The sequence below is a fragment of the Alternaria dauci genome, chromosome 2, assembly GCF_042100115.1.
Source record: "Alternaria dauci strain A2016 chromosome 2, whole genome shotgun sequence".
NCBI lineage: Eukaryota > Fungi > Ascomycota > Dothideomycetes > Pleosporales > Pleosporaceae > Alternaria > Alternaria dauci.
In genome coordinates, this window is record NC_091273.1 from 4,813,946 (window position 1) to 4,840,260 (window position 26,315).

The 26,315-nt window shown below is 52.1% G+C and overlaps 5 protein-coding genes across 5 annotated transcripts; 3 read left to right on the forward strand and 2 right to left on the reverse strand.

Moving 5' to 3' along the window:
- Positions 1 to 302: 302 nt before the first annotated feature.
- On the reverse strand, positions 303 to 5,122 carry ACET3X_003631 (uncharacterized protein). The gene is made up of 3 exons (XM_069448928.1): positions 2,554 to 5,122; positions 1,697 to 2,316; positions 303 to 1,645 (listed from the first exon to the last, which is right to left on the reverse strand). Exons 1-3 carry the CDS (start codon positions 4,454 to 4,456, stop codon positions 899 to 901), a joined length of 3,270 nt encoding a protein of 1,089 aa, XP_069310178.1. The 5' UTR covers positions 4,457 to 5,122; the 3' UTR covers positions 303 to 898.
- A 2,923-nt stretch (positions 5,123 to 8,045) lies between these two features.
- ACET3X_003632 (uncharacterized protein) lies at positions 8,046 to 10,099 on the forward strand (the record flags this gene model as incomplete). Its single annotated transcript, XM_069448929.1, has 6 exons — positions 8,046 to 8,258; positions 8,311 to 8,530; positions 8,578 to 8,806; positions 8,856 to 9,732; positions 9,783 to 10,038; positions 10,089 to 10,099. 6 exons carry the CDS (start codon positions 8,046 to 8,048, stop codon positions 10,097 to 10,099), a joined length of 1,806 nt encoding a protein of 601 aa, XP_069310179.1.
- Positions 10,100 to 16,021: 5,922 nt separating this feature from the next.
- ACET3X_003633 (uncharacterized protein) lies at positions 16,022 to 17,458 on the forward strand (the record flags this gene model as incomplete). The annotated part of the gene is made up of 2 exons (XM_069448930.1): positions 16,022 to 16,126; positions 16,213 to 17,458. 2 exons carry the CDS (start codon positions 16,022 to 16,024, stop codon positions 17,368 to 17,370), a joined length of 1,263 nt encoding a protein of 420 aa, XP_069310180.1. The 3' UTR covers positions 17,371 to 17,458.
- A 351-nt stretch (positions 17,459 to 17,809) lies between these two features.
- ACET3X_003634 (uncharacterized protein) lies at positions 17,810 to 23,347 on the reverse strand. The gene is made up of 2 exons (XM_069448931.1): positions 23,031 to 23,347; positions 17,810 to 22,931 (listed from the first exon to the last, which is right to left on the reverse strand). The coding sequence occupies exons 1-2, from the start codon at positions 23,064 to 23,066 to the stop codon at positions 18,378 to 18,380; spliced, it is 4,590 nt and encodes a 1,529-aa protein (XP_069310181.1). The 5' UTR covers positions 23,067 to 23,347; the 3' UTR covers positions 17,810 to 18,377.
- Positions 23,348 to 24,229: 882 nt separating this feature from the next.
- On the forward strand, positions 24,230 to 25,458 carry ACET3X_003635 (uncharacterized protein; the record flags this gene model as incomplete). Its single annotated transcript, XM_069448932.1, has 2 exons — positions 24,230 to 24,812; positions 24,875 to 25,458. 2 exons carry the CDS (start codon positions 24,230 to 24,232, stop codon positions 25,456 to 25,458), a joined length of 1,167 nt encoding a protein of 388 aa, XP_069310182.1.
- Between the last annotated feature and the right edge of the window lie 857 nt (positions 25,459 to 26,315).

Consider the following 26,315-nt stretch of genomic DNA (forward strand, 5'->3'; position numbering starts at 1 on the left):
ATTGTCGTTCCATCCTACACGTCAAGACTGGATCTGCCTGTCAAAGCCTGCGTTCTCATATGACTGCACCTAAAATATCGTACTCTCCCTTCATAGAGAATGATGTTGGCCATGGCGGCTGCTTATGAAGGTGGCTTCGTTTTCTCAGCTGAGAGCAAGTAGGACCGTATCGCACGTTTTACAAGCTTAATCATAATATCAGCACACACCTGCATACAGCCTTAGCACATGGTGAACGTCACAAACAAGAGACTTTGAAAATGGGTCATGAAGATCGTGAGTGATATTGCTCTTGGAACATTAACCCCGATGTCCACCTCCCAACCGTCCTACCATCTACCACCATAACCCCCGCCTAGCCATCTCAACTCCAGCCGCCTACGTCGATACAGTAAAAGCCGTACCATTCATTCAATAATGCACAAAGAGAGGGAAAAAGAAAACGCCAATCCCCATTCGCGCTGTTTTCCAGCTGCGAAGGTATCCTCGAGGGGGGATGCATATGCAACGCAGAAAACTCCAAGTATAATAGCCAAACCCAAAACCCGCCAAGAGGGGGACAACCCTGTGCCCCAAGATATCATGGCCGTAACGTTCAGAAGCTCGTAATAACAGTGATGAACAAAGGAAAGGTTACAAAGAAAACAAAAACAAAAACAGGCGACTCATAATACAGTGAGTCGTGAAAGCATTAGAAGTGCTTTTTGCCCTTTTTTCCGATCTCAAAACGCCAGATCGTCGAAATAGTGTTACAAGGGTGGTGATGTTGATGATGTCGAGGTACAACAGTATCGCAAGACATTCAGGAGATGGCTGCAGATGCACGTCGTAACCAAGACGGTGGTTGTGCGGAGTAAACTGAGCGGAGTTGAACATGAAAACAATACTGGATAAGCGCTTAGCTCATGTCCATCATGTCCTCGAAGACACCGTCCTGGTGATCACCAGCGTAAGTGGCAAGGACCTCGTCGCTGGGCCCGAAGTTGCCCTCGTAGATGGTAGCACCAGCTCGGCGTCTTGACTCAACCCATCGGCAACCGTAACATTGGAGTACTTGCTCCGCAGTTGGTCGCATGTCGGGATCTCGGTTCAGCATGGCGTAGACAACGTGGTCCATCGAGTTGGGGTCGCTGCGCTGCACCATGAATGAAGGCGCGCGAGCCAACTCCTCCTCGGGGTTGGAGGCCGGCTTGATCATAATGGAGGCCATCGAGTCTTCTTCAGCGTCCGACATGAGGAAGCCGTCCATGGAAGGCCTCGCCTGCTCAGAGACAGGATCGCCATGGAGATCGCGACTGAGGGTGCTGCTATCGGCGCTCCAAGTCAGGCTTGGAAGTACGTTCTCAAACTCGCCAGATCGCAGCTTTTGCCAGTAGTCGCCATTCTCGGGGATGACGCAGTTGCCGGCAATTTCAGCGAGCATCATGCCAAGCGCGAAGACATCGGCAGGCTTGTCGAATCGACCAGAGAGCTGCTCAGGTGCAAGATAGTGGCGGTCGCCTTCGCCATCGATACCAGCTGGGGCTGGCCACTGACTCGCTAGACCAAAGTCTGCGATCTTGAGTCCACCCTCAAAGTCGATGAGAATGTTGGCAGGCTTAAGATCAAGATGAATGTAGCCAGCGTCGTGAATGGCCTTGAGACCCTGCAATAGGATTAGCGGTGTGTCGCGAACAAAGACTATATTTAGACATACCATTAGAAGCTCGAGCAGGATCTTCCAGATGCGGAAGTCATCGAGACGGCTATTAAAGCCAACGGTATCGAGGTATTTCCTCAAATTACCGCCTTCGCAATACTCGGTCTGGATGTATAGGTGTTGGTCAAATTCCCAATGGGTCTTGATATCCAACACATGCTCGTGACCCTGGAGGGCGTAGAGGATTTCGACCTCGCGCAGCTTCTTCTGGCGGTCACCTGCGCCAATGTATGGCTTCTTCGACTTCTTCACGACCCATACCTGGCTGCCAGCGGGTGACCTTAGCGGCGACGTTTTGACCGGCTGACTCACACGGTAGACGGTGGAGAACTCGCCCTCTCCGCCATCGAGAGGCTTGATCTCGTGGAACCTCTCACTCAAGGATTCATCCACGTCGTTCTTTGTGAGGCCGATAGGAATGGCGCCCTGGACACTGCCAAAGAAGCCAGAGTCACGTGGCGTTGTCGGGGTGGCGGGCGCGAAAGAGCTAAAGCTGTTGTTGAAAGGGAAAGATCCCCGTCTGTTACCAGAGATTGATAGCTTGCTCGCGTCGGGGGGAGCGAAGGATTCGTGCGCGGGCGTGTGTGGTGATGGCGCGCCGAAGAGGCTTCCAGCTGCTGTAGAATCTTTAGTATTGCTCTCGCTGGTCAATGACTGAAAAGGTGTACGGGCAACCCGCCGCGATAAAGACAGAGGGCGAGCCACAGCATCGGTTTGCCGCAACAGCCGACTCCGAATCGCGCTGAGAGCGTGTGCAGAAGGAGACTTGTTAACCGTTGACTTGGACTCCTCGTCCTCTGACGAGTTGTCTTCATCCGGAAAATCCTCTAGACCTATACGAGATATGTACTTACTCGTTGGCCGACCGTCATTGTCGGGTACCGCAAAAGTGTTTTGGTCAATAGAAGGGCGCGAGCGGAACGTCTTACGGCGCAGGCTGCTCTCCTTGGAACGACGACTAGATCCATTACTGGGTTTAGTTGGAGTGGGTGGCATGTCATCTGCACTCAGTTGGCTGTCACCCATCCGGTTCGCCGTCGGTGACTGTGTGTCGGGCTGGGCGTCTTCATCGTTGTCTCCGTCGATACTTACAAAGCTGCCTCGGCGTTGCATGGTACTGCCCATACCACCGAAGATGCTTGGTCGCTTGCCGAATGAGTCTGTTGTGAGCTTTGATACATTTGATACACTCGCACTGAATGGCGTGCTAGGCGTACCAAACTGATGCTGTGGTCGAGCTTCGTTACCAAAGAGACTGCCACTCCTCTTGACCAAGGGTGTGTCAAGATTGACTGTGCGGTCTCCTGCAGCTGGAGGGAACGACTGGCGCTTCGATGGCGTGTCGGGCATGACATAGATGCCACCTGCTGCTGGCTCGTCGGCATTGCGGTTCTTCTTGGACAGAAGGCCAGTAGAAAAAGAGACAGGTGCCGGCGGCGCAATCTTGAAGGGTGTGTCGAATGAGTCTTGCGACGATTGCTCACCGTCTGGAGCAAAGGGGCGCCCAATACCGATGGGTAGTGAGCGAGAGAAATGTGGGTTGGCGGGCATCGGAGGTGGGGGGTATGCCGGGCCACCCCATTGAACGGCTGGAGCTCGGGGAGGGGCCATTGGAGTGCCATGTACACTTGACGAAGCAGATGCTGGTGTATGGGCGTGTGATAATGGGTGGGGTTGTGCTGCGCCGGCTCCACCGCGAGGGAATGGCGTTGGCAAGCCCATGCGTCCGGCATCGAATGTGGACTTGCGGAAAGGCGTCTGGACGGGCGGTGTTTGGATCGATTGGTTTACGGTACTGTCCAGCGACATGCGGTTGCGCGTCTTGGAGGCAGCCGGTCCGGGCATAGCGAACTCCCCGTCATGGCTCGGCTTGCGCGGAGTGTTGGATCGCTGCGACAGGGTCGACCTCCGCAATGAGGTTGTCCGGCGGATAGGCGATGTCGCGGCAGATATAGGTGAGCTGTTGAAAGAGAAGCCGTTGGTCATGTCGTTGAACGAGCGCGAGCTCTCATCAGCAGAGATGCGCGGTGCGGGGGTTGGATCGAATATGCTCTCAAAGTCGTTTCCGAGGCTCGAGACGCCATGCAGACTCCTGCGCTTTGCCATGGGGCTGCTGCCGGGCGATCCGCTGAGGTTCATGAGTCCATCGTTGCGCTTGAGTGGGCTGGACTTTGCGGGGGGCGCGGGGGACAATTCGGGGCGACGCGCAAACTCGAACTTGATGGGTTTGTCGTCTACTTCAAGTCGCTTGTCCATGTCCATGGTGTCTGGAGACTCTGCGCTCGGTCGTCGCGCGGGGGTGTTTTCTTGGCCGGGTGAGTGTCGCGTAATGAAGGGCGTCGCGTTGCCAACGTCGGTGGACTCGGCCAAGGCACGTCGACGCGGGCTCTTGGAGTTGCTGTTGCGCGTGCGCGGCGATGAGCGGAAGGGGCCTGAGCGTCGCAGGGAGAACTTCTTCTTGTTGGCTGGGGCAGCTTGGGCCAGCGGTGACTCAGGGAAGTCGGCGAGAGGGCTTGTGACCTTGAGCGCCTTGGGAGAGAATGCGCGCGCAATGGCGAGTGGGGAGATGGGAGAGCGGGGCGTGTCGGAGTTGCGCAGCTGGAAGCGCGACTGTTTTGATGGTGAGCGCGAGAGAGAGCGTCGGAGCTCCTGGAGGTGGGAGAAGTGGGTGCTGTCGAGTCGATAGCTGTGGGGTCCAGTTGGTGAGGGAAAGTGCATGGTGCCACATTCGCGACTAGGCGAATATCCGTAATCCATGGTTCGCGAAACGAGAGCGGCTCAATGCAGACTTTTGCCCGTGATGGCGGTGTCTGGAGTGAGTCGGGGCGTTTTGGTATGAGACTGTGCAGGTGGCGGGCAGAGATGTCTCCCGTGACGTGTTGTCGTGTTTTAGGCAGGCGCAGAGGGCATGGGGATGTTTGCAGTCGTGAATCGATAGCTATAGCGTGAGGGCAGTGGTAGTGGTATTGGGAGTGGTGGTGGTGGTGGTGGTGGTGGTGGTGCTGTCGCTGCGTCGTGGTATGAATGCGTGCAATGTTGTCGGCAGGCGCGCGCTGGCGTGGGGCGCGATGGTGACGATGTTGGCCAAGTTCCGTGAGTCCACCTTCAACAAGCAACGGCCGAGGTCGTTGGGTGCTCCATACAAGGCCTGGCGGTGGAGGGTCCTGGTGGAGAAAGAATGGCTGGAGGGTGGAGAGAGCGTGGTTGGTCTTGTCGGCGTGGCCTAGGGTGATTTGCTGTATCGTGTACTTGGGAAGCGAAGGCGCAATGCGCGCGTGTTTACCTCCGCACGTCAGGCAAGTCTAGTCGGGAACACGGCAGGCGCGACAGCAACGTGATGATGCAATGACGAGGGGAGCGTGAGGGCGATCGAGCGATGAGGAGACCCTTCTTGCGCTCGATTGCGATCGGCTGGGAATGCGGTGGTATATGGGAGAGGACGCGTTCTCGCAGCCTGCCTTTTCGCCCGTGTGGCAGGAAGATACAGATCCGTGCGCCCAACCCACCCATTTACCTCGAGACGCCCTGCAGCGCGAAGCCCGTTAGCCCTGTCTACCAATGGAATGCAGACCACCGAGACAAGGTGAAGCACTCATACAACGGCGCAAACTCGACTCTGCGCTCCGTAGACACGTAACGCTCCACCTCTGCTCGCCCGCTGCAACTGCTCATGCAGTGCGAGGCGCTGCTGCGGAGCCCTTTTGCCACGTTGAAGTTTGCATGTTTACACGCCGTGTTTGTTGATCAACAACGTCAACAACACAGAATCAAAACAACACGGAATCTTCGCCACCACCATCACGCCTCCCCCAACCACAGTGCCGGCACTACGGAGCTCGAACCACAGGCCGACCCATTCTTCTAGACTCCCTCCATGCCCAAATTAGCAAATCTTATCGGCTTCATGCCATCGGGTGGCCGAGTCGCGCGAAAAAGGGGCTCCAGCTTTTGCACGTCCGCCTGCCACCAGTTCGGCGGCCCGCGTCACAGTCTTAGCTCTCCCATTATGATTGACTCTGCAGCTTGCCTGCAGCCTCCTATCGATTATTTTGCATCTTCGCCTATCTCGCTATCGATAGGCTTTGCAACTCGTGAAAAAAAAACGTTCTCTCCATATTACTTTCCCTGCATGGAGCTGATATGTCCACGCCATATTTCCGCGCCTCTTCATCAGATTCCATCTCAGCTGAATGTGACTATTGCCCCCAAGACGCCTCTTCGCCTTGTTGACGCGCAACCCAGCCGTACCACCGGATCCCCCTCTGTCCGTTCTGGCTTGTCTGATTGCGTGGCTCCCTGCGATGAAGGGTTTTCTTGATGATGTTTGGCCTGTACTTAGCCATGTATCCATCCAATCGCGTCAGGATCGAACCTGGTGGTCACACATGACGTACCCTCCATGATTTCTCCCTAGCTATTGATGCCAGAGCCAATCCGCGAGCGTAGAGCGAGTGAGCTATCGATATGATACACGCTAGAAGCTCGTACAGCTGCAGGTAGCTGGGTTCTCGGAGGCGGACCATATGCCGTTCGATAGTCTTGTTCAAACAGCGTGCTCATGAGACCTCATTCGAGGCCAGGCTTCGGGATGGCTGCATCGACTGACCACCAACTCTCCGGCAAAGTGCTGCTACAGATCGTACCTGCTCGATCAATCAAACGCAAATTCACGCGGACAGTCAAGCGTCCTCGAGCTGTCACGCGTGGACATGATCGCGTCATGGTAAAAAACAAAATACTGATACCCCGAATCTGCCTCATGTGGCCGCTTCTGCGACCTCGTCAATATTGGTCCTAGAATTATCCCCGCTAGTCTAACGTCCAACGTACGGTACTGCAGGTACGCGCTTTGCTTGTCAGTTTTCCTGCTCATCATTGCCGTACCTGCTTTAGCCTACACGCGCGCTTCCATATTTCAATATACACATCCATCATCGGAAAGACCCCACAGCTTTGCGATGAGCAGCAAGCTCCAAGACTGTCGTCCAGGGCATGGACCGAGTATTTCCGAATATGCAATGCGCTGCAGTTTGACCAGTCCCGAGCAGAAGCGGCATTGCATCTAAAATGATCGATACGAGTGTATTCTAAGCCCTAAATCGGGAATGCGCCATGAGCGCACGGCGACATAACGTGCAGCCACACGCACAGGTCAGCCTTAACCGCACTTGCAGCGGGCACCAGCCTCATGATACCCCAAGTTTGACGTTTCAACGCGCGTTTCAGAAGACAACTTCGACTCTCCAAACGCCGTCATGGCCATGCAGCTTGTCGCCCAATCCAATCACTATGGTAACATTTGCTGGATTGTTCGCCCAGTTCGGATTTCCATGGTAACTATGCCTAGATGTTTTATTAGGCTTGATGATATCGCGGGGAGATGATGTGGCTTTTCAACAGGAGAGCATTAGGGCCAGCCTCACGACCGTGGTTGTGGAAGGAAAAGCCAAAACGGGTACAGGATTTGCGTTGAAGCTCCGCACAACCAGGGATTTCAGCGATAAAAAAACCACAAGGCCTGCGCGCCAAGAAGAAAGAGATGGGGTTTCGGTCAGCTTTGGGTCGGATATTACTGTGCAATAGACGCCCAACATCGACAGCTGTCAAAAGTGATGAATATTCAGGGACCTTCCGTGACATCGCCTCAAAGATCCACAGGGTCCGGAGATGCGCTGTTCCCACTGTTCATCGCGTCACCAAGGTGACGCAAGATCTGCTGCCGTAGATGCCCAATGCTGCGCGTCTTCGTAATGCGCATATTGATGCCACTGGGTCATCCTTGGATGCTATATCCGGGCATGACCGTGCGGGTCTGTCCCTCGTCCTGGTTGATTTGGGCAGAGTCAGGGGGATGACAGAAGCCCTATATGAATTTCTTTTGTTGAGTCAGGTAAGAAGTACATTGACGATGCAAAAGCTTCGTGTTGTTGCGTTGTAGATTGTAGTATACGTCGATCCGGAACGTAGTGCAGAAAGTTACCAAGGTCTCGTTCGAGAATTCATTACACTTGCAACGACTAGATGGGGGTTGCAATCTTTCCATGTCTGTGATCGAAAGTGCTCTGTTATGTAAGGCCATGACCGTGTGCGGGGTACGCATGATGAATCGATACAAATGCCGTGTCTCCAATGCTACATCTGTCATATCTGGTATCATTGCGGAGTGATTGTTCAACCTCTTCGCAATGAGCATGGCATAAAGTATGGGTCGTAGAAGGCGGATGGAAAAACTTTGTTCCCGCGGCCTGCAGTCGATGCGAAGGCGGGGTGAGTCAAATGGAAAAGTTTGGCGGGGCATTGTATCTCGTCGCGCAGCCCACACGAGCAACACCCGAACATCGCAACAATGGCCGACGAACAACCCGCAACACAGCCACCGGCTGCCGAGGCCAAGGACCTGCACACTGACCCCGTCACTGGCGAGAAGATCTCCAAGAGCGAGCTGAAGCGTCGCCAGAAGCAGCGTGAAAAGGACGAGAAGAAGAAGGAGAAGGCGGCAACGCTCCCAGTGCAGACCAAGAAGGAGAAGAAGGACGATGTCGAAGAATTGAACCCAAACGTACGCCTTCAACTCTCGAGTGGCTTTTGGCCCAGTTATTCACAGATTACAGCAATACTTCGAGATCCGATCCAACAAGATCAACGCGCTTCGTGCCTCCAAGCAACCGAATCCGTACCCGCACAAGTTCCACACCAACTACAAGCTCGCCGACTATGTTCGCGACTATTCGCACCTCAAGAAGGGAGAGACTGAGCCAGACAAGGAGATCCGCATTGGTCTCCGCGTCATGACACAGCGCTCTGCCTCCAACGCGCTGCACTTTTATGTTTGTACGTACACGGCACACGACAACGCCTTCACGGCTAACAGTCTACAGGCCAGGCTGAGGGTACCAAGATTCAGGTCATGTGCCAATTGCAGGAAGCCAAGGCCGACGTGCCTTTTGAGAAGCAGCATGAGAACATCCAGCGTGGAGACATCATCGGTGTCATCGGCTTCCCAGGTCGCACCAGCCCCAAGAAGGGTGGTGAGGGTGAACTGAGCATCTTCGCACGCGAAGTCATCCTTCTCACTCCTTGCCTGAGGATGTTGCCAACGGAGCACTTGTGAGTCTGGTCATAGACTTGGGTGAGCATAGTACTGACACCGTGACAGTGGCTTCAAGGACCAAGAGCAACGCCACCGCAACCGATTCCTCGATCTCATCATGAACGACTCCACACGCAACACCTTCATCACTCGCTCCAAGATCATCAAGGCGGTTCGCAAGTATCTCGATGAACGGGACTTCCTCGAAGTTCAGACACCTATGATGAACAAGATTGCTGGTGGTGCGACTGCACGACCCTTCAAGACATACCACAACGAGCTCGATATGGAGCTTTACATGCGTATCGCGCCTGAGTTATACCTCAAGGAGCTCGTAGTAGGAGGTCTTGAGAGGGTATACGAGATTGGCCGTCAGTTCCGTAACGAGGGTATCGATCTTACCCACAACCCCGAGTTCACCACTTGCGAATTCTATATGGCCTACGCCGACTACAACGATGTCTTGAACATGACCGAGGAGCTCGTCAGTGAGCTAGTCAAGGAGGTTACGGGCAGCTACGAGACAGTCTACCACACTCAGGACGGCGAGGTATACAACGTCAACTGGGCAAGGCCATGGAGGCGAGTAGAGATGATCCCCGCATTGGAGGAGGCTACTGGCGAGAAGTTCCCACCAGCAGACCAGCTACACACTGCCGAGACGAACGAGTTCCTCAAGAAGGTGCTCAAGAAGGTCAACGTCGACTGCTCAGAGCCCCGCACCAACTCAAGAATGATCGACAAGTTGGTTGGTGAGTTCATTGAGGAGACTGCCATCAACCCGACATTCATCATCGGTCACCCTGAGGTCATGTCGCCACTTGCCAAATACCACCGCGATATCCCTGGTCTTTGTGAGCGTTTTGAGGCATTCGTATGCAAGAAGGAGATCTGCAACGCCTACACTGAGTTGAACGATCCCTTTGACCAACGTCTGCGATTCGTAAGTTCGAGCCAAGTACGTTGATAAGGGGCATACTTACAGTTATACAGGAAGAGCAAGCGAACCAGAAGGCCGCCGGTGACGACGAAGCACAGCTCATCGACGAGACATTCTGTCAGTCGCTCGAGTACGGTCTGCCGCCCACTGGTGGTTGGGGTATGGGTATCGACCGTCTAGTCATGTTCTTGACAGACCACTACTCCATCAAGGAAGTGCTCACCTTCCCTTTTATGAAGGACATCGTTGAGGTCAAGAAGCCCGCGGCGGAGGTCGTTGACGTAACTCCCAAGCCCACTGAGGGCATTCGTAAGTACTTGACGCTTTGACCTCGTCCACAGTTTGCTAATGTGACGCAGCACACAAATAGATTCAATGCAGCATTACCGGCGTATGGGTTGGGTAGGACATGGGTACGGATCATGAGGCACGTTACATAACGACATAGCCAAGACAAATGAAGATGAAGACATGAACGACTCCGCCAGAACGCACGAAGACGTTTTTTTTCCGTGATGTATCATAAATACTTTACGGTCGACACTAAACACACACACTGCTAGCGTTTATGCTGCAGTACTTATTAGTACAAAACACATATTGTGGAAGCACGAGCCTTACCATAATTCAATAGAAGGTTCGCGCACTACTGCATAACTTCTGACAGCTTACAAAGCGCGTTACAGGTAAGATTAGATCCTACAGTAACCGTGCACCCGATGATCATGGTCACCGGTTGAGCACCCCAACAACAACAATATATTCAAAAAGATGAGGCTGTAGAGCTACCACAAATTGTAATAAAATTGCGCAAAGCTAGGATTATACTATATATAGGCCTGCGGAAGTTTTGGCTTATTCAGATAATTTTTTGGAGGGCGTTATCAGTCGTTGCCGTCGACTACGCGGCGGAGCAGCTCGTGCAACCCTTGCGGCTCCCACCACAGCTGGAGCAACACTACCACGCTTTTGACGCTTTATAGCTGGCGGATGAGGTTATGAAGCCTTACGCTTACCTGATTGGGGCAATTTTATAGCTTTAGCAGCGTTGCGGAGGCTTCTACGGTAGTCTCTTTCGGCTTTCTCTGCAGCCTTCCGCTTTCTACTCTCCTCCTAACCCTTCTCCCGCTTAACACGCTTCACAGCTTTAAGTTGAAGCTTATAATCGCGTGCTGCCTTCTTAATCTTGGCTTGCTTGGCTTTTTGAAGCTTTTTAAGCTTGGCTTGTTGTTGTTGTGATGCCTAACAATCGCGAGCTCGTTGTACACTCCTGGGCGACCACAGTTTGGCTCCCCCGTAGTAAACCTCGTCCTCATCAAGCTAGAGGGTGAAGGACTGCTTTAGTCGCCTCTCCTTGATGGCTAGGGACTGCCTGAGGCCCCTAACCTCTTTATAGAGGATACTGTTTTAAGCTAAGATATAGCATAAGCTTTGTTGAAGCTTCTTGACGTCCTTACTACTCTGATCCTTCACCTTACGGCGTACAATTAACTTAAGCTTAAGCTAGTCCTCTCTAGAGAGGACTGACTAGCTGCTGTCAGAATCTAAAGCCTCCTTAGCAAACTTCTTAAGTATAACGTCTAGGTTAGCTGGCTGTATACTGGTGGCTTTAAAAGACCTTTTGATAAGTGGAGGCTTAAATATAGAGCTCTAGGACCTCTAGAAGAGCGGGAAGAAGTCTCCTTTAGTTAAATTGAGTAACCCCTAGCTGTCCTAGAGGTATCCTATTAACTAAGTTGAGTAAGCTGTTGTAAGGGGTTTAAATATACAAACGTTGAGAGGTTGAAGCGTATGAGTAGCGTAAGGGGGTAATACAAATAAGAGGATCTTGTTATTATTATAATACTTAATAAACTCTATAGTTACGTAGGATCCGTAGCCGTTAAGGAGTAGTAATCAATACCTAGTTAAAGCATACCGCCTAGTTTCTCTTTTAAACACCTCCTTAAGCTAATATAACCCAATATCGTTGTTACTCTAGCTAGAGGGTGATAACGTAGTAAATACTGAGTGTTCTCCTACTTATACAGCTTTAACCTAGCTCGATTAAACAGCTCCGTTAGCTCCCTAGAAGATAAGAGTTGGACTTAAAGCTTTACTATCCAAATAAATATAAGCTATTACTGTTATCTACTCGCTTAAGCTATCTTTAAGTGCTTGCCTTGCCCCTTTTTACTCGTAGAGTCTTCTACTAAATATACGTTTTGTATTGCTAACCTAGCTAAGTTAAAATCCCTTTTCGTCTATATTAAATATATAGATAGGTTATATATTGTACTCCTCTATCTTTTTATGTAAAAGCTTAAAATACAAGTTGTACTTAGCCCTTGAATTAGCTTTAGTACGCTCCTTGGCTATGGCTTTGCCTGAGCGAGAGATGAGATAGTTAGGATGCTGGCGGAGGAACCGGGAAACCTAGCTTTTAGAGACCAGCTTACCAGCCAACTGACTAGCAAACTATTGTATTATTGTTCTTGTAGGTAGCAAACGTCGTTTAGTAAGCGTTTCGATATATCGTACGAGCTCGGCTTCGTGTTGTGGGTGGAGGGAGAGCTAGCGTAAGCCATAGGTCTCGGTTTCGCCCTTGTGTCGTCTCATCAGCGTTATTTGTCCTACACTATACTTTTTCGCGATTGCTTGGTACGAGAATTTATCTCCTGGTTCACGCGATTCGATTTCTTCAATCGCTTCTTGAATCGGGTCCATATTGGTTGAGTTATGACGCGTTGAAGTTTTGTTGTTATGGTGGTGGGGGTGCTCAACCGGTGACCATGATCATCGGGTGCACGGTTACTGTAAGAGTTAGTTCTTACAGCTTACGAAGCGCATTACAAGTAAAACCAGATCCTGAGAGCTGGTGTTCATAACACTACAATAGCTGATGCGTAATCTAGTACCGGTGGTGTTTTTGGCCCAAACATACAGTTACGGCATTAATTTAATGTTTATTAGTCGTGCTCTCTTCCTCCCGTAACCGCCTTGGCCAGAAAGTTGGTTTCGGCGTGGATGATCTCCACCAAGCCGGTTCTCTTTTGCAAGCTGGCTTGCTGTGCTCTCTTCTACTTGGCAGTCCGACACATGTGCGAGATACGTACCTAAGTACTTTCCGACAACCGAGGTACCTATCCTTCGGGGAGAAACCAGCATCACGGCAGTTGCCGAGATCTCCATCTCACATCTTCTATAGTTAATCTCCTATAAGCACTACCTCTTATCTTTTTGCCCTGGTCCCTACATACAGGGATGCCGGACGGTTCAACAGGCTAAGCTACATGGGCTTGCTTAGAAGGGCCTTTACCTGCCCTTGGTGTTGCGCGCACTCGGATAACTAGATGCAGCTTTTCGAGTCTGGAGGAGGAAATCGGGAAAATGTTTGCTATGTTAGAGGTTTGCAGGGTATGAGCAGTTGAAGACGTCGAGTAAAGGCAAAGCAGAACTAAACTTTGGCCCAAATGTTGATGTTGGCACTTTGCAAAGTAGATCCGTAGCAAGGACTTGAGCGAGAAAGAAATCAACTTTTATGGAAATGGAGAGCTGCAGATAGTAATCGTTAGTAAGAATTCTCGTATGCTTGATATCAGTTTTGTTCAGTGCAGGCGAGAATTGTAGAGAAAGGCCCGAAGGAGTGAATATATAATGGAATGGAAGATTCCCACATTTTCCATCTCATTCAACACCCTCTTGCTTCCTACTAAAACTCGTTCAACCTACCTTGCGAAGATCCCACTTTGTAACACTATCTTTATCATGAAGGTTTTCCCAATCCTCGCTGTCTTTGTTGGCATTGCTGCCGCTTTACCCAGTTCAAGCAGTCCGCAAGGGCTGCAGAAACGTCAGGGATCGTCAATCAATTGTCAGGAAGCTCGGGCTGAATGCGAGATCCAGTGCGACATTGAGAATAGCTCGATTCCAGGTGCTTGCACTGTGAGTACGTGTATCTGCCAAACAGAGTCTGTAAGTCATAATCTTCCCCATCGCTCTCTGCTTCTTGGTAAATCCACTGCTAATACAGTTTGGAATTTCCCTACAGTCTTGCTGCTAGGATATAACACTGCAAATCCGGGGAATACTACAAATCGTTGTATGGAGTTCTCTCGACAGAAAGTTTAAGCTCGGCCGATTGTAGGAGGTGTTAACTGTGTATGGTGGCAAAGTCGACTGTGCGAAGGCAATTGAGAATCGTAGTACCCAAGTCCTACTTAGACACCAATACTTACCTCAGTGCGTCTATTCTACCGTACACCGTGTGTAACTGTTTTGAATAGTTCAGCGTGATATGAGGTAGTTAATGATCATTGCCATACAAGACCTCCACCAGGAAACCCAAAGGCAGCTCTACACACCCTCTAAACCGATAAAATACGTTTCATCTTAGTGGCCCGTTTCTTGCTAACGCGAACGGCAAGCGAACCGGGCAGGAAAGCGAGCCGACCACCCAACTAAGATTGCGCGAGTGTGTATAGTCGCTTTCGAGTCTCGTGGTGGAGGTTTATTGTATCGCAATGATCATTGGGCTGTGCAGCAAGAAATAGTTCATTATATAGCTTTGGTGTTGCTTTACTGGGTCTGCTTTATCTGGGTCACTGCTGTACCGTGGTTCTCAGCGCGGACAGAGCAACAGAACAGAGAAAGGAAAGATCGGAGGAGGGGTTGAGCTAGTTCGAGCCTTTTACATTTACAGTTTCCAAAATAGTTGCTTGCAGTGTTCCTTTTAACAAGCATCCAATCTACAGCTGTCTTTGTTATAACTTAACCTTCTTTTCAGCTGGTTTTCTTATTTAGAATGATCCTCAGCAATTGTCAACACTATGAGTAAATATGGTTCAAAAGGAATCTCCTACAACAATTTTATTCTGTCTCGACCAGACAGCAAAGTAGGAGTTTCCTATCTGCTATCAGACCCCCTTGTAGAAGCCCTTTATCTATACATTTCTGTACCTTTTCAAGCTACACACGTGCTGACAGTTAATATATGCATTATCCCTTTCAGCATTCCAAGCTATCGTGGTCAGCTATTCTACTACGTGGATGCGTTTTACACGCTATGCTGCTAGGGCTTAAGTAAATCAGATCTTATGTCGACAATTGCTAGTACAGCGCAGAGAATGTATAGCAGCCACATAAGCTATTATACTTAGAACTTCAACATCCCTAATGCCTAGTCAGTTTTCCTAGTCCTTATAGTGATTCTCTTATCTAGGTCTAACTATGTCTCACAGGCGGGAAGTACAGATTCCTAAGGAAGTTTTGCAGCAGGATTTAACCTGCTTAGAGAAATCGACCTAGATTCTCAGCTATCTTGTCAGCACCCCTAAAGCTAGCTTTAATGTAGAAGACGTTTGAACCGGTTTAGCTCTCTGCTATAAGTTGTCAGGCCTAGCTGATGACATATACTATCCCGCACCATAATCAGTAGTTCACTGATTATACGTACCTTTTTGGTTGCATAGCGTAGTGGTGCGGGGCTGCGTTCTGACAATAGCGTCTGTTAAAGCAGAGTATAGGATAGGTGTTACTTCGTTAGTCCTTTATCACATCTTTAGTATAGGTTTTAATTAGAAAAATCCCTAAATAATAACTAAATAAGTGAAGATCCTTCGAACTACCACCTAATTCGCCTTATAAACCGCTATAGTACTACTAAGAAGAAGCTCGCTGTCGCGAGAATCTGCGAATGTCTAGATGTTATCGGATTGCGTGGGGTTCCTCTCCCTGTACTACGGATCCACGAGCTTATAAGAGAGCACATGCCTGATCTTGAGTACGTCCCTTGCTTGAATAATGCGGTCTTTTAGTAACAACTTATAGTAATAGCGAGATTAGCTTAGCGATTGGGTACTTGGAGGTTTTTCCAGCTATGATAATAGAACAAGACTCTTAATCCGTTGGTGTATATTATAAGTACGCGAGTAAATAGGCTAGAGTTAAATTATCTCGATAACTAATATACCTCTAATAATCGCGGGCATAATCGCGTACTGTGTATGGATAATGAGCTTGAAGTTTCGGCTCCCCGCTCACGGACCCTGCCGTTTTATCCCCGTGCGGTGGCGGACCGCACCATTGCCGCAACATTTGTTGGCGCGAGAACTTGTGCCGAACCGGAGGTCTATGAATAGACCTGGAAGACTATATACTTGGGTATGAGACTTGAAGATTTGTTGCTGATGTTGAGTCTTGTGTCTTCAATTTAGCTGTCCATCTTTTGTCAACCTCGGAAGGTACCCGTGGACACTTTCCGCCAAAGAAAGAGGACAGGTACATACAACAACGCGAGAAGATTGTTCCAAACATGGCGGCACCAGGGGGCAAGTTCTTCATCCAAGAGAAGCTTAAGACTCCGGCAAAGCATCATGAGTCTTACGAACAGCTGTGGGAGACGAAATGGAAGATGCCTGTATGTTCATTACCACCTAGGTAGTTACTCGATCACATAGATGGGAGTTGCAACCATGCGAGACTGCATTTGCTAACACATCGCAGGCAGAGATGGGCGTCTACCCCTTCATGTTCGGCACAGCCTCCGATTTCGAGCCGATAGTAAAAGAGATGAAATCCAAAGACATGAAAGAGCCCTATAACTGGGACGAATACGCCAAAATTTACTTTCCGCAAGCCGAAAAGCTCAAATCCATAGCCGAAGAAGCTGAGAAGAACGGCGAGAAAGAGAAGGCGTCAGAATACTACCTCCGCTCCAGCGCCGTTTACCGCATCAGCCGCTTCCCCGCGCCACGCAGCGACGTTCAACGCGAAGCATGGAGACTAGGCAAAGAAGTATGCATCAAGGGCCTAGGAATGCGTCCGCACCCCGTCCACGAAGTCAAGATCCCACATCAACACGGCAACCAAGACGAAGGCGACCACATACCCGTCTACCACCTTGTCCCCGACTCTGCTTCAAAAGAGAACCCGGTACCCACCGTCATCATCTTCACCGGCCTCGACGGCTACCGCACCGAACTGGCCGTCTGGATGGAAGGCTGGCGCCGCGTAGGCGTCGCGACCATCGTCCTTGAGATTCCTGGTACTGGAGACTGTCCCGCTACCGCATCGGATCTCACGTCCCCGGACCGTCTCTACAGCTCACTGTTCGACTGGATAGCCACGCAAGATCGTCTCGACGCAAAGAAAGTCGCTATTTGGGCATTTAGCACCGGCGGGTACTATGCCATCCGCGTTGCTCACACACACGCAGACCGTCTCGCAGGCGTCGTAGCATTAGGAGGAGGCTGCCACTACATGTTTGAGCGCGAATGGCTCGACAATGTAAACCACCTCGAGTACCCCTTTGATCTTGCAAACACGCTCGCCTACAAATGGGGCTACGGAAATGATGTTGAAGCCTTCAAACGAGAAGCTATGGACAAGTTCTCGTTGCTGAAGGACGGCACGTTGGATAAACAGACTTGTGCGAGGTTGCTGTTGGTGAATGGGACGGAGGATGAGATTTTCCCTATTGATGATTATTATCTTGCGTTGCAGCATGGGGCGCCCAAGGAGGCGAGGTTTATAACAGGTATCAAGCACATGGGGGAGCCGGAGAGCTTCTTTGTCATTATCAAGTGGCTGTATAAGTTGTTTGGGATTGAGGCTGAAGTGGGGGCGCAGATGTCGACGCTGCCTTTCAAGCCGAAGTATTAAGGGGGCGTGAGGTATGGAAAGAGGATGAATGAAGAGAAGTCATATGGACTATGACGGCGAGTGAAATTGAGATGAGGTGATTCCTCGAAATCCATGTTTAGCACATGTGCTATTGTGCTACTGTGATAGGATATCTTCTCTACAGTAGTGTCGCTACTCTACGTTCACTTTTCTGTGTCCGCAATACATCTTTAGTTCCTCAATCACTCCAAGCCATTTCTCTCTTATTGCGATTGCTTGACAATTTTGTCCCATGCCATACACAGCTACGTGATTGCCTTGAATACATGCTGCATCCATTGCTCGTGTGCACGCATGCTCTCCACATGTCAGCCGCTGCAATGCCCTCACATACTCCTCCAAAGAATGCAGATATGCCCAATCGACACTGAGTTGAAAGGCGAGACATCGTGTTTGCGACAGGACAAGTGACTTAGGCAATGCGAGTTCTATTATAAATTATCTACATCACATTTCCGCCTCGCCCACCCACTCGATCCAACATAAGCGTACATCAAATACAATCGGTTCATCGTACAAGGAAAACTTCAAAGTGGAATCTAAAGCGAAGGGTATTGCGGCGTGTGCGCATTCATATCGCAGCATCGCCAAAAGGGACATTGAACAAAAAAGGAAAATTGGTATCATTGTTCTTTCCGAGAAGCCCTGCCTGCATCACGCAAGCCGCCAACCGAGGGGGACAGAAAGGAAAAAAGAGAATCGAAAAGTACAGCACGGTGTGTATATTATAAGAGAGAAGATTGATCTGTTCGTGGGTAGTGCTCAGAGATGAGGAAGTGACAGTGGGTGTGGAGTGGAACGACGACAAGCGAATAGACTGTTCAAACCATGAACAAAGGGTGCGACGGAAATGCGCGACCGACTCGGTGTTGTAGATGACGAGTGATCCAGCCCATGGCTCTTGAAATGAGTGGCGAAAGTCCTAGGACGGTCTTGATGTCTTCTCGTAGTCTTTCAAACGCGAGTTAGCCACTAGCTAAACACGCTCAATCGTTCAGTCCAAAGACCCGCCTTAGGCCTTGGAACTTCTTCTTCTTTCCGCTTCGGCCGTAGGAGACGGAACGGCCTTGAGCATCAACAATGGGCGCCGAAACGTTGGAGATGGTGCTGGACTGTCGGTTGGTGAAGCGCGGTCTACGGGCCGTGACACCATCTGAGCTCACTGGACGGTCTTCAGTGCCAATGGCAGGTGGAGGTTGAAGTGGCCATTCAGGAGTCTTTCTACGTTGTAGTTTGGGCGATCGAGGAGAAACGGATCTTGGGTCGCCGAATTCCTTGTCCTCGTCAATGGGCGTCATGGGATGCCCCACATCGCGGTTGCGTTGTGCGGGTGGCATAGGAATCACATCGGAAGTTGGAGCATATTGCGCCAGCCCGGGCTGCGCTTGAACGGCTTGTGGCTGGGCAGTAGTCTTCTTCTTTCCTAGGCCGAAGAAACCACGCTTCGACTTGCTCTTGCCAGCATCTCCAAACGAGGGCAAAGGCGCATGCTTGCTGTCACGTAAAGAGCCGGCGGAGAGGGCTGCACCTTGTGCGCCTGAGTTGCTGTTTGCGCCATTTGTCACTGGAGCGGCTTTGGGAACAACGTTCGTGGGCTCGTCCTCCGCTTCTTCCTCCGCTTCTTCCTCTAGATCGGTAGAGTCGCCATCTTCTTCGCCCGCTTTTCTAGGAATCCCTCGTACTGGCGCCAGACCTGGAGGCAGAGTGTAGTCGGCAGGCTCATCATCGTCCGAGTCGTCAAATCGACTTTGGAAACGAGTGGGTCGAGCATCGTCTTCTTCGTCGCTTGAATCAGCAAAACGACTCTTGAACGCAGCTTTTGAAGCCTTGACAGGTGGTGCGTTCTGCTTCGGCTCTCTAGACGGTTTAGGCGGCAGTATCTGCTTGTTGAAGACGGGCATTGGCGGTGTAGGCGACGCAGGACGAACATCGGATCCTCGGCGGAATCTGCCCATTGGCGACAATGATCGAATGCTGAATTTTGATGACTTTACTGGTTCTGGCGTTGGCGAAGAAGGCCGCATAGACCTTCGCATGGCGGACGAAGCGGCTGGGGGAGAAATTGCGCGGACTTGCCTGGGTGCCGGAGCACTTGCTCGCATGGTAGGCGCAGGATCTTGTCTCATTGAGCCGCGCATCGTATACCGCCCACCCTGTTCCCGTCCTCCGCGCTTTCTGGCGCGTTCGCGTTGGAAACTGCTAACAGAAGCATCAGAGTCACTGTCATATGTAGGTGCTGGTGCGGCCATCGGTTTTGCTGCAAGCATGCTCTGTGGTCTACCCTTGGAGACAGCACCAGCAGCAGGCGGGATGTTTCTCTTCTGGAGAGCACCTCGCGGGGGTTTGGTGTCCATAGGTACCATACTGTGTCGCGACGCTGCTAGACCCATGCTTGGTGCCGGTGAGGCATCCGCTGAACGCATGCTTTGTCGCATTTGGGGCTGCGCTCTAGAAGTTGTGTCTGAGGGTCCCCGCATGCTCGACCGCATAGTCGATCCCATCTGCGGTCCTGTTCGTGAAGCCGGGTCAGAACCTCCTCGCATAGTTCGCTTCATGTGAATCTCAGAGGCACCTTCCCTCGGCGCCGCCGTCCGCATGGTTGTCCTAGCCTGTGATTCAGCTGGGCGCGCCGGCTGTGGTACAGGGCTCTTCTTCAAAGCAGACTTGAGAGGTTTTACTGCAGACTGATCAGCCGATGGAGGAGTAGTCCTTCGGGGTGGCATGGCTGTGACCTTGCGCTCTGGTGTTGTATCAGGTGTATACTCGCGGGAGGCAGATGGTGTTGACATGTCCTCTGAGACCGGAGCTTGTACGACTCGAGAGATGACTTCCTGAGCATGTGACGCTTGATCGGGGGTCGCTTGAGCCTGCCCTAGTTCTGGATCTGGCTTCTTCAAAGATGCGTTGAGACCGCTCCAGTGCTGCTGAGCAGCGTTCCAGTCTTGCGTTGGTGTAGTGTCCGAATCGCGGCGGTCGTTGACGGCGGTGTCGAGCTGGAGCTTCGAGGTAGTCTTGTCTGTGGCATCTGTATTTGCGTATCTTGAAGACAGCAACCCAGAAGACACAACAACAGGCTTCTCCATCAGGGCGTTGATGCTGCCGAACCCTTCACCATCGGAGAGATCTTCGTAGGCGTCGCTGTAAACGCTGCTGTTGTCATCTGTGGTCTCATCATATTCCTCTGCCTGTGTGGTAGACTTTGGCTGTTGTGTTGTTGAGTCCACAACGGGCGCAGACGTCGTGGAAGTCGGGCTGACTGTCTTATGCTCGGCTTCAGGAACATCTTCGCCCCAACCCCCGGGTATGGTCATGCTCTGATACACGGGCTCAGGCCTCTCGTGCGGACTAGGGGTGGCGGGCTGGAGTGCGATGTCAGGCACTTCAACGACCTGTTCCGGGACGGGAGCCGCCGCCGCTGTTGTCTCATGTTGTGACGCGGACAGAGAGTTCGGCTCTGGAGCAGGTGGCTGTTGCAAAGTCTCCATAGGCCTATGGATATTGGAGTAGTCGCTCGAGTCTGATACATAGCCACTCCCCTCGACTGTGGTGACATCGGGAGGTAGCGGGTTGACGTGTGTTGCGTGCTTCTGGGCAAAATCCTCTGCGACAATGTTCCCAAGCGCAGTGTCACTAGAGGCGTTTGAGGTAGGGAACGTCTCGGTAACCTTCTCAGCCATGTTTTCCTGCGGTCGTCGCTCCTTGTCGCGTATACTACCGAACACTGGTAGAGCAGCGCGTGGCTTCATGAAGTCTTCGAATTCGTCCTCCTTTTCAGTTATGGGACTCCACTTGGGCGCACCAAGACCTCCGTGAGAAGGTGCCTCCGTATCAGTAGCTTTGCCGAGCAGTACTGGCTCCTCCTCAAAACTAACACGGACATTTTTCTTCTTCTTCCTGCCTCCGTCTTCAGAACCAGTATCGGATGCTTCGCTCGGAGCAAAACGAGCAGAGAGACGTCCGTTTGCCGTCGCTGGCGAGCCGCCGCGGCGCGAAACCGAAGGCGAGCTCTTCAAGACGGACTTTGCAGGGGAAACTGAGCGCGGAAGCGGGTCATGTTTAGTCGCTGCGAGTTCAACGGGTACAGCCGCAAAATGGGCAGTACGTGGTGGGCTCAGTGAAGCATTCCGGTCATGCGCTTCAGGAAGACGGCCACGGCCCTGGCCACTAACAGAACCTGCAGGTGTCGAATTGGCTGGTGTTGCCAGGCGAGGATAGGCACCATCCTGGTTCTGAGCGGATTTGGGCGACGCCTCATCGTCTTCGTGGCCAACTATAGTACCATAGCCAGAGTCTTCGAGTTTACGACTGGTGTGTGCCTGCTCCTCGGGTGGGAAGTCGGCGTCAACGAAATCGTCAGAATGTCGCGTTCCGGTAGCTGCGTTAAGTTGGGGCTCGGGTGCTTGCGTCACAGGCTCTTCTTGTCTCTGCGGTGCTTGTTGCTCCTGTCGGACATAGTGACGTATGGGACTCGGTGAGCCCCGGCCCATCTGGTTTTCAGGAATGTGGACTGAATGGAAGGTGTCGACGTGCTGTGGCACGTACCGCGGCGCGGGCTCCGGCTCTTCGTGTAGCTCTCGATGGCGGGCCATGGCATCCTGCTTATGGATGAACTTGCGCGACGAAGGGTCATAGATGGCATCTGGCGAGTTGGGATCGACTGGTCGAGGAGCGCGCGGCGGCAGATAGGATTGCGATTGTACAGCAGATCCAGATGGCTTGGCGCGCATACTGCCGCTCGACAGTTTTGCGCCCTGAAGACCCTGCGAGACCTGGTGTGTTTTGACCGGACGTTCAGCGGCACTCTGGACCGACCGTTGAGCGTTCTGGAGATCATAGCTAGAGACGCCACTGGATGTCTTGGGTCGCGACGTCGAGGCCATGCGTTGGAGAGCCTCTTGGTTCACGACCGGGCCACCAAACCATCCTTTGCTGGAAGGCGGCGAGGGATTTTGACGTGTGCCTACTATGCCCGGAGACATTGGGCGGGAGAAGTTTACGGACCGCGAGGCATCGTCTTCCTCGGATACCTGGGCAAGATGGCCAGCAGCCCGTTGGCCTCTCCCGACGGCGTTTGCGCCCCTGTCCAGGCTGACGCCTCGACCTCTGCCTCCTGCCGGTGCTGGCGCTCCTCCTCGATACGTAGGCTCTAGGCTGGATGCACGCCGATGAACAACACTGCCCTGTTGCTGCACGTTCTTTGGCACGGGCGGAACTGGAGGCGCATCCGGGTCAGCTGGGCTGCCTCTGCCGGGGGATGGGGCGCGGAATGAGCGCTCTGTCATGGAGCCTGAGCTCGAGTGTCGGCGCAGGCCAGGGGCGCCAGGCTGTTGTCTCGAGAGGCTGCCGTTTGACGACAGTGAGCCGCGGCGCACCATGCGCTTCGTGACTGTGTCGCCCACGGGAGTCGGCGTCGTGACGTGGGTGCGCAAGGCGGCGGCGGCGGCTGCAGACGAGAGGTCGCCATGGGATTCGGCGCTCTTGATGAAAGCTTTCGAGGCGGCAAGCGAGGCGGATGCGCTGGGGGGAGGGGCTCGTTGGGGCTGCATCGGGGGAGAATTGTTAGCATCGCGTCGCCAGAGGCCTGCCGAGCGCGCGACAGGAGGTTTGCGCGCGCCCTCTCACCCAAGGCGAGTACGTACCGGATTGGACGCTGCCCGTCGCCGTTTCCCGAACATTTTGGCGGTGGTGAATTAGAGATTACGGCAGTTGCGACTGGCTTTGCATTTCCGTGTGTGCATGCGAGGATGTCGTGGCTTCGGAGGTGCAGCAAGGGTCGTCGAGATGATGTCACGCCTGCAGGGCGGAACCGTGCGGATTGCTTGAGTGAGTGAAAGAGAGTGGACGGCTACTTGGGTCAAACCACCAGACGAAAAAGAAAACAGATCCCAGGGCGCAAGTGAGTCGGGGTCCTTTCTCACGTGTGGAGGGATTGGAAACTGAAAAGGGCTCGAAGACGCATCTGGGCGGAGTCGAGTTGTTGTAGCTAGCAAAACAAGTAAGAGGATCGTCATCTTCCCGGACATCTCAAAGCTTAGGCCGACGTGTTGGCGCCGATATGGCCAGCCTTGCACCGGCGCCATTTGCTGCCGTCGCGCAAAAGTGTCAAACACTTCACCGTCTCATCCAGATAGTCAAACATGCGTCGTTGTCGAGGGTGAGGCTGTTGAATGTGCTGGGAAGGCGTGGCTTTGCCCTGCCAGATGCAGTCTAGACCATGTTTTGTTTATCCTCACCCTTGCTCCTTGTCTACACTCTCGTCCATCATCCTCCACACACGCACGCACTTCTCCTGACACTTTGCAGCACAAGGTCCCTGATTTCTGTACCTCTCCAGCTAGTGGTCCTGTCCAAGCACCAGCACCAGTCTGGCCAGTCCCATATCCAGCGCCACTGACGTATGCGATATCTCCGCGAAGCCGTCGTAGCGCCGGCTGGGGGTTCGCCGTTTGATTCGTGAATCTATCCCAAAGCACGCGCACTGGTCCACGGCGTTTCCCAGTGACACGTCGCAGAGGCAGCAACGCACCAGGACGGAATCAAGCCAACTCCGTCTCCAACGACGCTTGATTCCAAGATTGCAGTATGTAACACACATGTTTGTTTGCGTCAGAACCATGTGGGTTCCATGATCGCCGAACTGGCCCACTCAATGCTGCGAGATCGCCCAGACCGCATATCTTCCCCGCGCTAACAGCATCGTGACGATTTCAGAGGTTGCCAGCAACATGGCCAGCTTGCCTTTCCATCGAGTAGGAACAAAGTCAAGGCATACCAAATCTCGACGCCTGTCACCGCTTATACATTATTCTGATCTGCGTTCCTGTGGCAGTTCTTTAGTATGACGTCGCCAGCGTCGCGCCTTCCGCCTCTGCCACTACCAGACGGTATTACCGAGAACTACGTCTACTGCCCCTCCAATGGCCTTACCTTCCACACACTCGAGGCTGGCTACACTCCGCAACGCGATAGGCCTCTGATAATTCTCTGTCATGGCTTCCCAGAACTCGCCTTTTCCTGGAGGAAGGTCATGGTGCCTATCGCCGAGGCAGGTTATTATGTGGTGGCCTTTGATCAGCGAGGATACGGACGCACAACTGGCTGGGACAATTCTTCCTTCTCCAATACCAACTTGTCGCAATTTGCTCTGACCAACGTTGTTCGCGATGTGGTCATCCTGGTCAACGCCCTGGGTTATCGAGAGGTCAAGTGTGTTGTTGGCCACGATTTCGGCGCCGTCACCGCAAGCATGTGTGCTTTAATGCGCCCAGATTTCTTCAAGAGCGTTGTCATGATGAGTCATCCCTTCCACACGCCCGCGTCCTTGCCATTCGACATAGCCCACGCTGAGACTGTCGAACCCGCGCCACAGCCGGACATTCACGCTGACCTGGCAAAGTTGCCTGTGCCAAGGAAACACTACAGTCAGTGTCTCTGTACAAATTGCATGTGAGACATACACTGACTTCATACACCTACGTCAAAGAGTGGTACAATAGTACCAGTAGAGCTGCAGGCGACTGGCTAAACCCAAGCCAAGGGTTGCATGCTTTCCTTAGAGGTTATCTTCATGTCAAGTCAGCCGACTGGAAAGAGAACTCGCCTCATCCTCTTAAGAGCTGGACGGCCGAAGAAATGGCCCAAGTCCCCAACTACTACATTATGCCGTTGCACAAGTCAATGCCCGATACCATTGCTGACATGATGGTCAACCAAGATAGCTCGGCAATCGAACGGTGGATGCCCGATCGGGATCTCACTATCTACGTCCAGGAATGGTCACGGACAGGCTTTCAAGGCGGCCTTAATTACTACCGAATTACCACTGACCTCAATAACATGAGAGATCTCCACCTATTCGCAGGCAAGAAGATCGAATGTCCGAGTACCTTCATCTCAGGCGCCAAGGACTGGGGCAATTACCAGCAACCTGGGGCTATCGAGGCCTATCCCAAGTCATGCTCTGATTTTAAAGGGGTTCAGTTCATTCCAGGTGCAGGACATTGGCCTCAACAAGAGCAGCCAGAGAGTGTTGTGCAGGGGATACTGGAATTCCTTCGCCATCTTTAAGTAGGTTGCAGTTGCGACGTGTACAGATGTTTGCAGAAACATGCCATCATATCGATTTATCAACTCTTGCGTCTCCATACTACCTGGATTGTTTGGGGCTGGATCAAGCCACCGACTAAGGGCATCCCTTCCGTACTGGATTCTCATCTTGTTGAGGTCGCTACGCCGCTACGCCGCACTCCTTCTCGTCTCTTCTCAGCAGGAGCTTCTGCCCAATCACTCATCACTGCCGGGGATCGGGGCCAGCGGCTAGATCCCTAGTCAAGCGCTGCTGGTATCGCAGTATTCTGGATGTCTGTCACAATCAAGATCCACTATTATCATACGCTAAGTTACGCAATGCGACGTCAATGCTTCACTGCGGCACCCCAAATGGCGCAAACGTCAAATCAATCCTTATCCAGTTTGCGCAGGTTGTCTTCAGTCCAAATATGACCCGGAGCTCTATTTCAAGTCGACGGAAGAAATACATACGTGTGTTCTATAATAATGACGAAGAAGATTTGGTGACCGATTGATCGAGAACATTTGAAACGAGCTGACAATGTCTTTGTGTTTAGAAGCTCAAGCTAATCGTGGGTACATCGGGGCTCGCTTGGCTGCGGCAATGTGGCGCGGGCATCGATTTCCCCTGATCTCGTATGCAGTTCGCGGCAGTGCTGACTCGGCGCTAGAGCCGTTTTCTTGATGATATGTGCTTGGCACATAATCCATCATCAACGTGCAGCATACACTTACCTCATTATGGATGACCAGATTGTGAAATGAAAGGGATGGTATTGTATAAGTCAGAAGGGCGGGACGAGATGATGGTGTGGTTGTGCACAGTGGATTTCCACTGATACGCAAAAATGGCC